Source organism: Leptinotarsa decemlineata, unplaced genomic scaffold, assembly GCF_025532065.1.
Source record: "Leptinotarsa decemlineata unplaced genomic scaffold, Ldec_3_MD MMD2_tig00000882_RagTag_RagTag, whole genome shotgun sequence".
NCBI lineage: Eukaryota > Metazoa > Arthropoda > Insecta > Coleoptera > Chrysomelidae > Leptinotarsa > Leptinotarsa decemlineata.
In genome coordinates, this window is record NW_027412556.1 from 16,935,855 (window position 1) to 16,952,274 (window position 16,420).

Below are 16,420 nucleotides of genomic sequence, written 5' to 3' on the forward strand. Positions count from 1 at the left end.
TAGGATCAAGGGATTAATAAGGGCAATATTATCCGTCTCTTTTAAGATATATTTTTCAAAATGATATGTCAAAATGAAGTGTTTCTAACCTATAAATTTCATATTCGAAACATTTCTTTGGTTAAAATGTATAACTGAGCGTATAACTGAAATAAATGATGAAAAGTCATTATTTTCATTCTACAGATCCATACTTCATACCATATTTCATATATCTCAAAAACACGTTTGAAGATATCAAAAAAATTACCCTTTCTACGTTTGCGTTTGATCTTTTTCTGTTCCTTCCTGATCTGCTTTTGTTGTTCCTCCCTTGCAAACTCTGCGTACAATAATTCCAACTGGGATACTCCTCTAATACGTTCCACTGCAGTCTCAAAGCTTCGACTCAAAGTATGAACAGCAACTGCAGCAAACACCTGGCATGTACATTCCTCTTCTCGCATTCGCATATAAATACGATGCAACCTCTCGTACATGCAGATGCCCAGACAAGTAAGCACTTCTTCTTGGGCTATTTCCAAAGTTTTAGCATGTCTTTCCCGTCGACTGAAATCATTATTCATTATAACCAATTTTGAAACACCACTGGTCAAAATTTATTACAAACTGAATGAGAGAAATCAAACAGTAATAGAAACTGCCCAAAAAAAATATACCAAGCCCTAGCCTACAATACAATACAATCACCTGTAGCATTATTATGGAGGGAGATTAACTAACTGATGTATCATGAGTCATGAGTGTTCATTTTGCCCAAAAGATTCATAAGGCGCAGTTTAGATTTTCGAAATATCTTCACAAACAGAACCCTATCATAATATTTTCGTGTGTTTACCTATCAATATATAAATTCAACAATAAACAGTTTCTTACTATATATTATTATTATATTATTAATTTATAATTATCTACTTTTTACTTACTCTCACATTATGTATTATATTTTTATCGAACGTTTGTAAATTAGGGTAACCTGAATAAATACTACTACTACTACAGTTTTTCCAACTTGCAGTGACAGTAATTGAAGTTCAAATAATAACTCATTCATAAACAAACAGATAAAGCTATTTTTTCTACACCCGTACTCTAACAATACACTTATATGACCATAATCCGTTTCATAATGATATCCATTATGATACAGATTTTTCATAACGATACAGATTATCAACCAATAGAAACCCATAATTTTTCAATCAAGAATCCTGTTCCTTTGTTTGTCCTAGATTCTAACCTACTTAACTAATTGCTTTATTTGTCAAAATCAGTTTTCATATTATCTACCTATATTATCAAAATGTCTGAAAACAGCGATATAGAAGGAATACCATCGACTCCAATATTTTTAAAAGATCAGATTAATTACAGTTGTTATATTCAATATAAATATAATTAGAATTTTTATAGTTTTCATATATCCATGATAATACCATTAAGTTTGTGTTTTTTTCAAAAAATATGAGTTAATTACTGTAAATGTGTTCAATACAAATATAATATTTATAGTTTTTCATTATTTATCGGGTTTAGAAAAAATAGCGTATGCAACTCTCATGTAATGGTTATTAATACACTCGCATATACCATACAAAACTCGCCTTCGGCTCGTTTCGTATCCCGGTTAATGCTCGTGTCTTAATAACCATCATTACATGATCGTTGCATAATATACTAATATAACATGTTTTTAACATTTTGTTCTCATGAATGATTACAAAAATCCTTGATTTTTAAAAACTATGTATCATTATTTTTTTTATTTGAACATCCTTTAAAGTTTAAATAATTGGTTGGTGAATATTTTTTTGATAAAATGATGGATTTAGCCGTTGCTACATGGTAGGAGATTATTATGAAAAATGAGAAATGAAACTTTCTATGTTTTTTATCACTTTTATTTGTAACCAACGTTTCTGCAGTTTCGTCCTATAAAAACATTTTCAAACGTACATAATAAACTTATTGAATTAGTTTGAAAATGTCCTTACATTGTATTAGTCAATAAAAACTCAGGTATCACAAGCCTGCAAGGAGTACAAACAGAAAGCAGAAAACTCGATCAGAACTGATCCCTCCTCATTTTGGTCCTATATGAATAGTAAAAAAGGCACTTCAAGAATTCTGGATGTTTTATTTTTAAATGAAAACCCAACTTCAATAGTGAACGCATTTGCTGAATTCTTTGAAAGTGTTTACGTTTTCTTCTGTTAGTAATAGTAATATTAATAATTCCAAACTTTCAAAAAAAAACAAATTTTTCCACAATAACAATAAATACATTGTCTGAAAAAAAAGTTTTGCAAACTCTCAAAAAACTGAAACAAAATTCACAGCTTTCTAGTGAAAAACTGTGCACACATTTTTGCAAAGCCACTTCAAGTAATTTTTAACATGGCCTTAAAGACAAGCCCAATAGATGGAAAGTATCAAAAATATATCCAATATTGAAATCAGAGGCTCCAAATAACATTCTGAACTATCGACCCATAATAATTCTGTCCAACTTTGCAAAGGTCTTTGAGATGTGTCTGTATAACAACATTTTTTCTAATGTGAGAAATAGCATAACTCTATATCAATAACAAACGTTCAACAATAACGAATCTAATGTATTTTACTCAAATTGTCAGCACTGCATTAGACAAACAACTACAGGTGGATACAATCTATACAGACTTCTCAAAGGCCTTTAATAAATTGAACCATCAAATTCTACTAAATAAACTTTTTTCTGTTGGTTTCAATGGTCAACTGTTGAATTTACTACAGTCTTTTTCTATTTATGGAATGCAAAGGACACAAATCACTCCAACTCTAGTGGTGCTCCTCATGGAAGTAATCTAGCTCGTCTTCGTTTTTCTTTGTTTATGAATAATATTATTTCAACATATTACTTTTTGCTGATGACCTGAAGATTTTCAGACCCGTTGAATCAACAGAGGACTATCTTACTCTGCCGAAGGAGGTTAATTCGATATATTGTTCATACTAAACAAGTTTCCACTGAATATTCAAAAATGTAAATTTATGAAATACACCCTTGAACACAACAATATACAAATCATATCTTCTGCAAAAAGAAAGTGTAGTGACTTTCAAAACCAAGAATGTTTTATAATTCTTTTTAATGCATATGTCCGATCTCGTCTGGAATATGGCTGCCTAATCTGGTCACCTATATACAATGTGCATATACATCAACTCGAATCTTGTAAAAGAATTTTTATGAAATACATGGTTTACAAACTGGATGGAGCTTACCCATCCCAAGGAATTGATAATAGAGTGTTGCTAAATTAATTTGCCCTCTTATCCTTTGAACAGAAGAACATATTATGCTTGTATCTTCATATATAAATTGATTCATAATCTGGTAGACTGCCCAGATTTGTTATCTCAAATAGATTTTCACATACCGAGAGAAGTAGTGAAACAAAATCTTCTTCTATTCCCCTATACCAAGAATCCCAAAATCCCCAGTTTATATCTGTAAAATTTATAATAGTTTCTATTCAGAATGTGACATTTTTGTTATCCCATTTGGATGCTTCAAGTATATAATTCCTAACAAGTTAATTTACATGTAAGCCTAATTATAATCTAATTACATCCCATAAAGGTAAAATACTGTGTTTCAACTCTCTGCACACTGCCAATTCAATTAGAATTCTACAGTATATGGTTTTTTGATTATTATATGTATGTATCAGTGTATGTATAATATACTATTCTATTAGTCTAGTGATTTTATATACTATCGTATTCTATTTTACTTATACTTATTCATAGCTGTAAACTTCATTATATTTGACTTGTAATTAGGATTACTCCTGTTAGACAATAAACCCCCCCTTTTTTTAAATCCTTATAGGACGAAACTGCAGTAACCTATTACAAATAAAAGTGATTTAAAAAAAAACGTGGTTTTATTTCTCATTTTTTTATATTTCTCAACAGGGTAACAAAAAAATTAATAATTTAATTATTTATTGTAATTAAATATTGTAAGTAAATAAGTTTTCGGAAATAGACATATATAACAAAGAAATATTTTTTTAAAACTTTCTCATTACACTTTTTAGTATTACACAATAGCTGCAGCTTCATTTTTTAAGAAACGAACTAATGGTAATACTTTCGATGAGGAACCTTCAGATAGTTATTGACATTTGACCCTGAATAAATATTTTTGGAAACAAATTGTCTTTCACTGTACCACCCCTATAAGTTTTGATAATCATGTAATTGACGACCGAAACATTCTTTGAATAGTTGAAGTGAACTGGTGATTACATGGGTTGGGCGGTATTTCTTCAATATTAAAATTACCTTTTACGAATGCTTAGGTGATTGAAGTTTCAACTACTATATTGTGCAATATATTCACAAGAAATTCCTTTGACATCTGTCTAGGAACTATAGAAATGAAGTGCATTAGCGAAGAAAAAACTGCTAACATACTTAGATTTTTTCCAATTTTGAAGATGAAGGCAGATTTTAGCCTCTGAAATGTTAAGTATCTGTATAATTTGTCAGCTCTTATAGGCAAAATTAATAAATGTGGCAAGTTGATGATAGATATAACAATTTTCTCTGTGAAAAATACTAATTTACATAGTAATTTATCGGGGTAAACTAATTTTTTTAAAAGTCTTACCTTCCTAATAGCTCAGGTTCCGCACGACTGATCAACTTGGTGATGTATTCGGTTTTGGTTTGCAAATGAATGTGCTTGTCTGGCAAACATCGCCTTATTCCCGCATATAAAGACGAAACATATCCCTTTTCTTTAGTTGGTTCTGGTTCGTCCACAAGTAGAGTATAAGCTAAAAAATATATTTCAGTCAATACAAAAATATTTTATGGTTAGAACCCAAATACCTTTCAAAACTTTTGTTCTGCATTCTCCGCAAAATCTATGTTTTCGCAGATAAGTTTCAAGAGTAGTATGAAGGGTAGATGCCTCAATGATGCAAACATCTTTCTTACAATCCGGCTTCATGCATTCCCAGACATCTCTCCAAACAGGTGTCAATGGTCTGGTGCGTTGAGAATCAAGAGAATGCAGAAGGCATCTGACACTTTTCTTGTTCCGTTTTGGCTGATTTTCTATCAGTTTAGCAAGTCGAATACTGAAAAATAATTGAAATTTAAATAATTTCAACTGAATATTGTCAGTTAATTTCACATATTGAACAAAAGCGAATGTGAAAAGAGGGTAGTACACTATATTGACCAACAATTATCTCACTCGAGAACGAGTGAGATAATTGTTGGTCAAAGTATGTGGCTGTGTATGTGCAATTAAATTATGAAACTAAAATACAAATAGCATACATTATGCTGCACTGTATAAAAACGAATTTAGGTGGCTAGGGGCTCCCTATGCCAGTATTCAAGCCGGATGTCAACGGATTTGACGAAGTCAAACAAGACAGCTATTGTTCGATTACTCTCTTACCTGTAATTGACAAAAACTTTGAAAAAATTTTACTAAACCGTTTATACAAACTGCTAAATGATAAAATCCCACGTTGCTAGTTTGGATTTAGGCAAGGAAGATCTACTATATATCCTTTTACGCTTCTCACGAACAACATTGAAACAACCAAGCTGGACAACAATAAAACAGCAGCGATCTTTCTGGATACCAATAAAGCTTTTGACAGTATTTGACATGAATTGGCTTGTCCAAATTATGTAGTGCATACGATCAAGAATCTGCTAATAGACAGAAAACTGAGAGTTGTTGCACTATTCAATAGTTTTTCAGACAAATTTACTCCAGAGCAGGGAGTTCCACAGGGTTCACCACTGTTGTTACACAACATATTCAGCTCTGATACCAAATATCAATCACATTTCAAGTATTTTTGAGCAACTAATTCCATTTTCACAAAAAATTTGATGCAAATTCTTTGATCCATTTTTTTAGATAGCAGAAAATCACCGAACACGCAAAACACTTCTAACTTTTATATGGAAGCGTAGAAGGGCCAAAGATTATTTGTTTATTTGATCTACCATAATTTCGACTTTTATCTCATAATTTCGACTTTTATCTCTTAATTTCGACTTTTATCTCGTAATTTTGACTTGAAAGTCATAATTTTGACTCAAAAGTAGAAGTATGGTTTCCTGAGTGCATTATAATTTACTACAAGTTGGTGTTAACAGGAGGTTTGTCAAATTGTTGTATGATTGAAATTTCAAAGGAAATATGAGTATCAATAACTCACAATAGGTACGTATTTCAATTCTTTTATTGATATCCATTCATCTCGAAATGAAATATATTGAATCATTTCTGTTACGACTATACAGGGTATAACTAAATAAGTGTAAAACATTTAAGGAGGTGATTCCTCATCGAAAAAAAAGATAGTATCTTTCATATAAAGAAATTTCATTGGAGCATCCCTTGTTAAGATACAGCCCCTTAAAGGGGGTACATAAAATTTGTATAACAATTTTTTTCACAAGCACTAACCTGACGTTTTGTACTACCAAAAAGACACTTAGCCAGAAATTTATTTGGTTTACTCCATGGTTGTAAGGGGTGGAAAACGCAACCCCTAAAATTTATTTCCAATGTAACTTTTTGTCTTATTATTTGTTTACCATTTAAAAATGTATTTCCGATAGCCTGTTTCATTCTAAACAAAAAATGTCTCTTGGGTTTTTTGCCCAAAATGAACCAGTTCTCAGCAAAATATTATTTTACGAACAACTACAGAGATCGTCATAAATGCGAAAATACGAAACTAATCTATCTAGTAGGTCGCTATTAGCCATAGTGACAATTAAATTGGTATGACGCTGTCAGTTTGTGAATTTTCGAAATTGAATCAACACTAATCGTGTGTTGTTGTTCTGTTCTTAATTTGTTACTTTAATAATTCACTTGTTATTAAAATGGCATACACAATTGAGAAAATGGATGATATGCATTACGTTTACGGTCTGTCTGTCACAGGGGAATGGGTTAGAAACTTCTAGAAGATATGCTGAAATGTATCCTCAATGGCAGCATCCTTCACATAGAATATTTGCTCGACTTCATCAACGATTACGAGAATATGGTTCATTCGACAAAAGAACGCAGGATTTTGGTCGCCATCGAGAAGTACGAACACCACAGCTTGAGGAAGCAGTACTTAATTTGATTAAAGAACAACCTACTACCAGTACTAGAAAGATTGCTTTCCAGCTAAATGTTGATCATATGACGGTATTTCGAATTTTAAAGGAACAACTCTCATACCCTTACCATCTGCAACGAGTACAGGCACTGTTACCGCGAGACTTTCCGAACCGTCTTGAGTTTTGCATTTGGATGCTGGAAATGATTAGAAGAAATTGTGACTTTCTGAAGACGATAGAATTCACAGACGAATGTAGTTTTTCTCGGGACAAGATTATTAATTTTCATAATTACCACATATGGGCTGATGAAAACCCTCACGCTATTATCGAAACTAACCATCAAGAACAGTTTTCTTTCAACGTATGGCTCGGAGTTATTGGGGATGATTTAATTGGGCCTCATTTTCTACCTCCTCGATCAAATGGTGAGGCATACGTTCAATTTTTAAGAGAAGTGCACCCAGTACTGCTGGAGGAAGTTCCTTTGGGCGTCAGAAGAGATATGTTTTTATGCATGATGGGGCTCCCGCACATTTTAGTCAAGTAGCACGTCAGCATTTAACTGAAACATATGCTCGATCCCCGGATCTCAATCCTCTCGATTTCTTTATTTGGGGCCATTTACATTTGGTTTATCGTACTCCTGTTCGCGATGTAGAGGACTTAAGAAACCGCATCATCGATGCGTGCAGGGTAATCAGAGAGACTCCAAGAATATTTGAGCGAATACGTGGCTCAATGCGCCGACGTCCAGACGTATGCGTAATGTCTGAAGGTAGACATATTGAACATTTACTATGATTTCTATAATGTTGTGTGTTTTGTTATTGATAAATTAGTTTTGTTTATTACCCTTTAATCGTTTAATGCAGGTACTAACTACAAAATAACAATAAATCCAGTTCGCATTTATGACGATGTATCTCTGTAGTTGTTCGTAAAATAATTTTTTGCTGCGAACTGGTTTATGTTGGGCAAAAAACCCAAGAGACTTTCTTTGTTAGAATGAAACAGGCTATCGGAAATAAATTTTTAAACGGTAAACAAATAATGAGACAAAAAGTTACATAAGAAATAAATTTTAGGGGTTGCGTTTTCCACCCCTTACAGCCATGGGGTAAACCAAATAAATTACTGGCTAAGTGTCTTTTTGGTAGTACAAAACGTCAGGTTAATTTCAATATTTTAACTTTTTCAGTGCTTGTGAAAAAAATTGTTATACAAATTTTATGTGCCCCCTTTAAGGGGCTGTATCTTAACAAGGGATGATCCAATGAAGTTTCTTTATATGAAAGATCCTATCTTTTTTTCGATGATGAATCACCCCCTTAAATGTTTTACACTTATTCAGTTATTCAGTATATACTCAAAAATGCAACTGGTGGAATACAAAAAAACTCTTAATTTAACTTGATTTACAAAAATTATAACAAAATATTGGTGACTAATCAAATTTTCTCGTTATCTGATTATATATTTTATGTTTCTAAGTTTTGAATATCTGAAAAATATCAAATTGCACGGTATGTCCATAACTGTTTTACTTATTTATACACATTTGAATGTCCATATTTTTACTTGTAACATAAAAATTTGGGGAAACTCGGATGGCAAAAAAGTATAACTTACTGAATAGAATGATTCCTCAAAAGAAACAAGTATTTTGATAATAAACATAGTAAACCTGTCGAGATACTTGATTTTTTTCATAAATCTCAATTTACACACTATTTTTTGGTCATTTGTTTCATTTTTTATTGTGTTTTTGAAATGCTTTATAACTCCTTGAAGTTTGTTCCAAATATATTATGTATCCATACTGTATAATGCAAAGAACATGATAAAGACCGGTGTTAGCGTCCAAAACATGAGTCACTTAATTAGTAATTTTTTTTTTCAGACTAATAATGATGACTTTTATGGTCTTGTTGCTTTGTACTTTTCGTTAGGGATTCCAACATAAAGAAATTTTAACATTTCTGAATGTTTTGCATAAAGAACAAATTTCTCTTCGGGCCTTGAAGAGAAGGTTATTTGAAATGGAACTTTACAGACGTAAATATTTTTCAAGAACAGAAGATGTAGTGGTATTCATAGAAAACGAATTGAACATTTCTGGTCAACTTCATGGTTACAAATGGATGCATTTACGTTGCTTAGAGAACAATTTTATTGTAACACAGCAAGTTGTTCGAGAACTCCTTAGTTTACTGGATCCAGTTGGAGTGCGCAAAAGAAATCTGCTTTGTTGCAGGCAATACAACAATAAAGGTCCAAATTATCTCTATGGCATGTCGATTCATATGATAAATTAAAGCCCTACGGAATCTGTATTAAAAGCTGTATAGATGGTTTTCCGAGGCAAATCAGTGGTTGAAAGTGGAATCAACCTCAAGCGACCCCAAGGTTAGAAAAAATCATTAATTCTGAATCAATTAATAATTTTAAGAATAATCATTTCGAACTGATGTTGAAACCAAAACAAATATTTCACTTGAATGCACATTTTTGAAGATGCTCATGTCAACGATATTTCATTAAATTTTACCACACTATTTATTATTTCTCATCTTTGCACTTCAAAAAATTTGTTATTTTGAAGATCATATCATCGTCACATTTGTCATGATCGAAACAATAGAATTGAATAATACAAGTTGATTTTCTCTCTGATGTTCGTTTAGCTGCCGATTACATTTTTTTCACATGAATTCAAAATGTCCTAGGTAATTGGAGGATATTTCTTAGAAACAGTGAAGTCCAATGGAGGATGTCCCAGAACTTTACGAACCTATATGGGCACTGAAAATGGAGTAATGGAGAGGATACAAAAAGCCTTTCATGAAGTATTTGCTGAATCAACAAATCGACCATGTTTTTTTGTATGGAAAAAGCATGCACAATCAGAGGATAGAATCTTGGGGGTCTATATCACGTGAACATAATGCACAATACTGTATGAATTTATTTTAAACCCTAATAGAAGACAATTTATTTGATGGATCATTTTGGACAAGTCCCTAGTTCAATTTTGTTTCATACCATAAGTGTGATGTGATGTAACTGTAACTCGCCACTAGATGGCGCTGTAGAACAAATTTTTACAAGCACTGTTCTATAACGCTCCACACGCCTAATTTCGTTGATTTTGATTCTGTCAAAACATTGGAACAACAGCGATACAGCAACATAGTACTAATTAGTACTACTAATTAGTACTATGTTGCTGAAGTTATACTTCTCGTGGAAACCTCTATGAATGTTTCAGTATGATCAGGACAGGAATCTGGAATGTGAGATCCAAAGAGTGAAACATGGTAGTGTCTGAAATGGAGCAAGTGAGCAAATACTTGTTATCATTTACTTATAGTGACTCTAGAAGTTAATAGATGAAATGGTGAATGCTAATAGAAGGAATGACGAATGTGAAGAATGTTGTTTCGGATCGATGAACAGATTATTGAAGATATGATTAAAATTAATAGAACTGGAAAACAAATTGAAAGATCTAATTGATCAAATCCACAATATGTTTATGTTATGTATGTTTTTTCCGTTAACCAGCTATTGTACCCCTAAGAACGACAACCCTCAGAAGTCTAAACTTGTGCGAGCTATGGATTAACGAGGTCTTACCTTTCAACCTGTGATTCCTAACACGGGTTGAACGTTAGCAAGTGAAAATCAGGCGTTCAGCCTGGAGCTTGAACCATTGACCGATCGACTAAGTGAACAAAGCACCCATGTAGAACCACCCGGCTACTGACAATGATAATATAAAATAAAACACTGAAACATTCACATTATTTTCTGGTTATTCATTCTATCTATGAACTAGTAAAGACAAAAGAATCATGTTTCCCAAAATGAAATGAATTAAAAAATAGTGGAAATCGAATCAACTATATGATTTGTGTACGCATTTGTAATTTCATGACACCAATAAATGATAATGATATCATAATACTTCAAAATAAGCAAAAAATTAACTTTTGAATACTATGCGTGCCCAGAGAATTTTAGAAGGTTAAATACAAATATTCAAAAATAAAGTTGAATGTTTTCAATACATAACCTATAATACTTACGCATGATCGTGAAATATGGATCCTAAAACAGGATAGGAAAGCCTATCCTCCTTTATACTAATAGTTCCGTCAGGTCTCACTACCAGTGGATCTAAGGTAGGATGTCCAAATTGGAATAATTGATAATATAGTCTATCGACACTGAAAACATATTGATTTGATTAAAATATTTACAAAAGTGACTTACATCTATTCATAAGACAACAATCCCCAGATACATAATATAAGATACAAATTTATTGGGAAAAACGCTTTTTGACTTTCACTTCTCCATCTTGATACAAAGAATTGGGAGAAACCTCCAAAGGAAGGAAGAGAGCAAATAGTTTGAAATAATTTCTTTACAAAGATGTGTAGATCTTGCATAGAAGTTAACAAACGATTAGTTATTGTCAAACTTTGCAACATATCTAGGTGAATCATTGTAGCAATTTATTTCATATGCTTCAAACTGCAAATGTAAATGCTCCAGGTTTTTCTAGAGTTACCATCTTCAATTATTTGACAATGGCCCATAAATTCAAAATGATTATTGTTCCCACACATCAGAACTGCAAAACTAGTTTCAACGTACGTTCCACCAACCAAGTTTTCCATACAGTTTTTCTCCTAATAACGCCAACTTGTTTAGTGACTATTAAAAGATAAAACTAGAACCTCTGACGTAGAATAAATTCAAAACAAACATTTTTCCCAATCACCAGAAATGCAATAATCTTCTTGACGTGCTTTTCACCAACCAAGTTGGCGTCTTCAGGAGATTAAGAAAACTAAATCTTTCACTAACCAAGTTGAAACGTGTGTCGAGAAGGTTATTACATTTCTGGTGATTGGAAAAATTTATTTCGGATGAACATGTCTATTGAAAAGATAAGAAATGCCATCTTTTTTACTGTCTTTTGAATTTATCTTCCTTAATTCAATAGAAGGCTGAATTAACATATCTATAAGATAGATAGATAGATATCCTTTATTAGTTCTTTGTAATAAAAAACCTTTTCAGGTGTAGAACATGTTGACATTTGTGTTGCCACTTTATCTATGTGGCTCCAGTCCAGCTTTGAGTCAATTAAAATTCCAAGAAAGGAGAGTTGGGTCACTGGTTCTAAAATAGTTACACCATCACTAAAAGTATTATTTATGCCGTTTTGGGTAAAAGATATGATTTGTGTCTTGGTTTTGTTCAGTTTGAGATTGTGTGATGTAAAGTACTCCTCCAGAATCTTTAGCTTGAAAACAATATTTGCCTGTAGGTAGTTGTGATCGGTTGAAGTGAAAACCACAGAACAATCATCGGCATACTGAACAATGTATTCATCAACAACTTCAGGCACATTGTTAGTTTAAATAATGTATAGTAGTGGGCCCAACACTGACCCCTGGAGTACACCTCTTACAATATTTTCTGATTTCATTAGATTTCCATCAGTATCCCTTTCAATAACACATTGCTGTCTATTTTTCAAATAGGACGCAATTAGTTCGAGTGGCAGCCCTCTGATACCGTAGAACGACAGTTTTGTGTCTATGGTCAACACTGTCAAAAGCCTTGGACAAGTCCAGATTGACAGCTGTTGTAGTCTTTTTACTATTGATAGATTCAATTACCTTACTTGATAGCTTGATAGTTAGCTCGAGTAGTCGATTTTTTTCTTCTAAATCCATTCTGCATATATGTGTTATCAGTCTATTGTATATTATTTTTTCAAAGATTTTACTAACATTTGACAATATTGCAATGAGCCTATAGTTAATTATTTCATGACATGGGCAATTTTTAGATTATCAGGAAAAATACCTGTCAAAAATGATAAGTTGACAGATTCAAACAGATTTTTAAACTATGTGTACAATAGGTTCACATATCTCATATACTACATGTTTCAGTAATTTAGTTGGTATTTCATCTTCACCTACTGCTTTACTATTTTTTAACTTCAGAATAGTATCATAAACTTGTTTTGAATCTGTTGGGAGAAAGAATATGCTTTTATCAATAGATGGAGGTTCAAAATACTTTTGCTTTTATTTACACCATTCAAAGCTGTGCAGTTAATAATAAAGTACTGATTCACCTCATTTAGAGCTAGTGTTTATTAGTTATATCTGGAGAAATGTTTTCCGATACTGACATAGGTGTCTTAGTGCCTGAACCAGTAATCAGTAATCTGTATAATGTTGTTTACGTTTGCTTGATGTCTTTATTCCTATAGTAATCCAATCTCTATTTTTCAAGTTGGTGTCTGCTTTACAAGATTTTAGTAATGTGACTATATTCATTAGTTGTCTGAGGACTCCAGTGAAATAGTTATAAGCTTCATTTGGATTTTCATGGGAATAAAGTCGATAAATGTTAATATTTCTCAATTCATTCTTCGATTGATCAAGCTTAGCATCTGAGAATACTCTTTTCTTATTTTTGTATTTGTTTTTTAGTTTCAGTTTTTCCTGATCTTTCAATTCTGAGCATTCGAGTCTCATGATTGGATAATGCAGAGGTAATAACTTCTCCAGGATGATCGTTTTCGAAGTTTATAAAAATATTATCCAGTAGTGAAGATCTTGATGTTATTCTTGTTGGCTCATTTATTTGTTTGTGCAGATTATATGTTAATAAGAGGTGTAGAAAAGACTGTGTGGTTGCATTATTTGGATCATAAGATTGATATTGAAATCACCACATAGTATTGTATCATATTTCCTGAAATTATTTTGTACAATATCAAGTATTTCACTGGGAACAATTATAATACATTCAATTTCCTTACAAAATACCGATGAGCACTCTATTATAAGAAGACATAGTGAACTGAATACATTTTGTTAATTAATAGGTCATGTAATGTGTTCAGTTATAGCATATCAAAAAAAGACGTACATGTTTATTCATTTCCACAAATAGATACAACTTGTTCATTAAGCCTTCATTGAAATTGTGGAAGGTATATTTTGAATGGCACTAAAGAAGGTAACTTTGTTATCTTTCCAATACTCATATAAATTCTACAGTGACTTCATTTCTTGTTTAATTTTGTAACACTACCCTCACAATCACTGAAAAAGTCCCTTGTGAAATTGCCATAAACATGCAAAATCATAAACAATTATGATGTAATTTGTTGGGAAAGATAGGGGTAAATTGTACTTTATGGTATATTCACGGATTTTCGCGATTTCTTCTGGGTTGATACTACATGATGGTAGGAATTCAGAACACTTTTTATTTTTAGTTGAACTCAATTAGTTTTTAAGATATAGCCTGTCAAGGTTTGTATGATGTCATACAATTGCAATTTTAATATTTTTTGTTCACCCATCTTTTTCCATATCATCCCACTTTTTTCTATACCTTTAAATATTCGAAAATACGTTTTTTTTCGGATTCGGAGGTCAGGTTAGATGTTGATTTTTTTTAAATATTAAATAATCCAAACTACGTTCCTCTCAGAATTCGGAGGTCAGGTTAGATGTTGAGGATATACAGATTAAAAATTAAATATTTGAAAATATGTTTGTTTTAGAATTCGAAGGTCAGGTTAGATGTTAAGGATAGATAGTTTTTCAAAAATAAAATATTCAATTCGGCGTCAAAGTCAATGCATTTCATACACAGAAAGAGGCTGTCATTTTTTTGTTCGATTGTTCTCTGTATCTCAATATTTAAAATGTCAATGCTGAAAAAAAAAGACATCATTTTGATACTTCAACAGGCTATATCTCAAAAACTAATTGAGTCTGATTGAAAAAAAATTAGTTGTTTTGAATTCCTACCATCATATAGTGTCATTCCAGAAAAAATCGCAAAAATCCGTGAGTATCCCATAAAGTACAATTTTCCCAAAGATAAAATTGTGACGTAATTACATGTTGTGTATAAAAAGAATAGAACTGTCAAGTGAATATATATACCCAGTATATAACAATGAAGATGTGTTTCTAATTATCAGAAAACACCAATTTGATTGGTGAAATAAGCGTCGAGAACAGTATTGCAGTTCTGGTGATTGGGAATAGTGTTTGTTTTGGAGTCATTCCAAGCCAGATGTTCCAGTTTTACCTTTTATTAAAAATATGTCAGTATAATGAAATATTTCTTAGAAATGAGCATCAGCCCAATAACCAAATAACCACCAAGTAAACATGAATGAATAAACATTCATTGAAATTTAAATAATTTTGCTATGAAACATGATTATTGCAAATTGTCAGTATTGTTGATCCAGGGAATTTTCATCTCATGAATATAAATTTAGTACTTCCCAGTGTAATCAAGGGTCAAATTGGCTCATTCATCAACTGCTTCCACACATTATCAAATTTTAGTTATTTGTACATCTCACCTTCTTCGACATCCAACACATGGAACATTTTGATTCAATACGTGCATAAGTTGAGATTTTGTAATTTGAAGAGCGCTATGTAATTCTTGCGAAGACAAGACTCCCCACTTGCAAGCAAACTCCTCCAATTCCTTTCCACGTAACAGTTGATTATCACAAATGATTCCAGAACTTTTTATATCCATAACCAACTGAAAAGAAATTCTAGGTCAAGTTTTGTGGTTAGGGCTAAAAAAATGAGTAATATCATTAGTATTAAACATTCTCCGAGGATTTTCCTCCCACCATGAATTAATATCTATAAAATGAGGGCAATTATGATTATTAATTGAAAATTTTCCATTGATGAAGTTTTCTTTACCGTTAAATTTTCATCAACAACTAAGGGCAGTTGCCTCCTACTAAGAGGGTTCGTTGGACGAAAAACATCAACCAGTTTGGGCAGTTTTTCTTTATTATTCATATCAATGAATTTTCAGGTCCCTGATAGAACGTTTACTCTTTCCAATAAGTTGATGAATTTTCAGGATATAAAATAAATAAAGACACTTCATAAAATGACAACTACTTCCATTTGCAATGAATCTATCATGAACACGAAACATGAAACACGGAACAGAAAAGTAGTTGTAGTAGCGAAAACAAGAAAGTGAGAAGTCACGGAAATATAAGCATGGCACGATTGAAGTTTGGTGTTCAATTAACGTAAAAACGACACCAATAGGTACGGATACAGTTCTGATATAATTCTTCGTCTTACAATGATTACTGAAATTCATGTATTATACAATGTATTTCACTTTTCATGGAAGCACATCTGTAACTTCCGTAATTATCAAG

The 16,420-nt window shown here is 32.1% G+C and overlaps 1 protein-coding gene across 2 annotated transcripts in view; it reads right to left on the reverse strand.

Moving 5' to 3' along the window:
- The window catches only part of LOC111512509 (gametogenetin-binding protein 2-like), a 32,574-nt gene that overhangs the window by 15,537 nt on the left and 617 nt on the right, over positions 1-16,420 (reverse strand). Inside the window, exons 1-6 of one of the 2 annotated variants that reach the window (XM_074175150.1) lie at positions 15,942-16,181; positions 15,581-15,771; positions 11,241-11,381; positions 4,888-5,138; positions 4,664-4,832; positions 251-549 (exon numbers count right to left, since the gene is read on the reverse strand). In XM_074175150.1, coding sequence (XP_074031251.1) covers positions 251-549; positions 4,664-4,832; positions 4,888-5,138; positions 11,241-11,381; positions 15,581-15,771; positions 15,942-16,043 — 1,153 coding nt within the window. In that variant the 5' untranslated portion in view covers positions 16,044-16,181. Of the gene's footprint in view, positions 1-250; positions 550-4,663; positions 4,833-4,887; positions 5,139-11,240; positions 11,382-15,580; positions 15,772-15,941; positions 16,182-16,420 lie in introns of those variants that run through there. The other variant, XM_074175151.1, reaches the window with a different exon arrangement.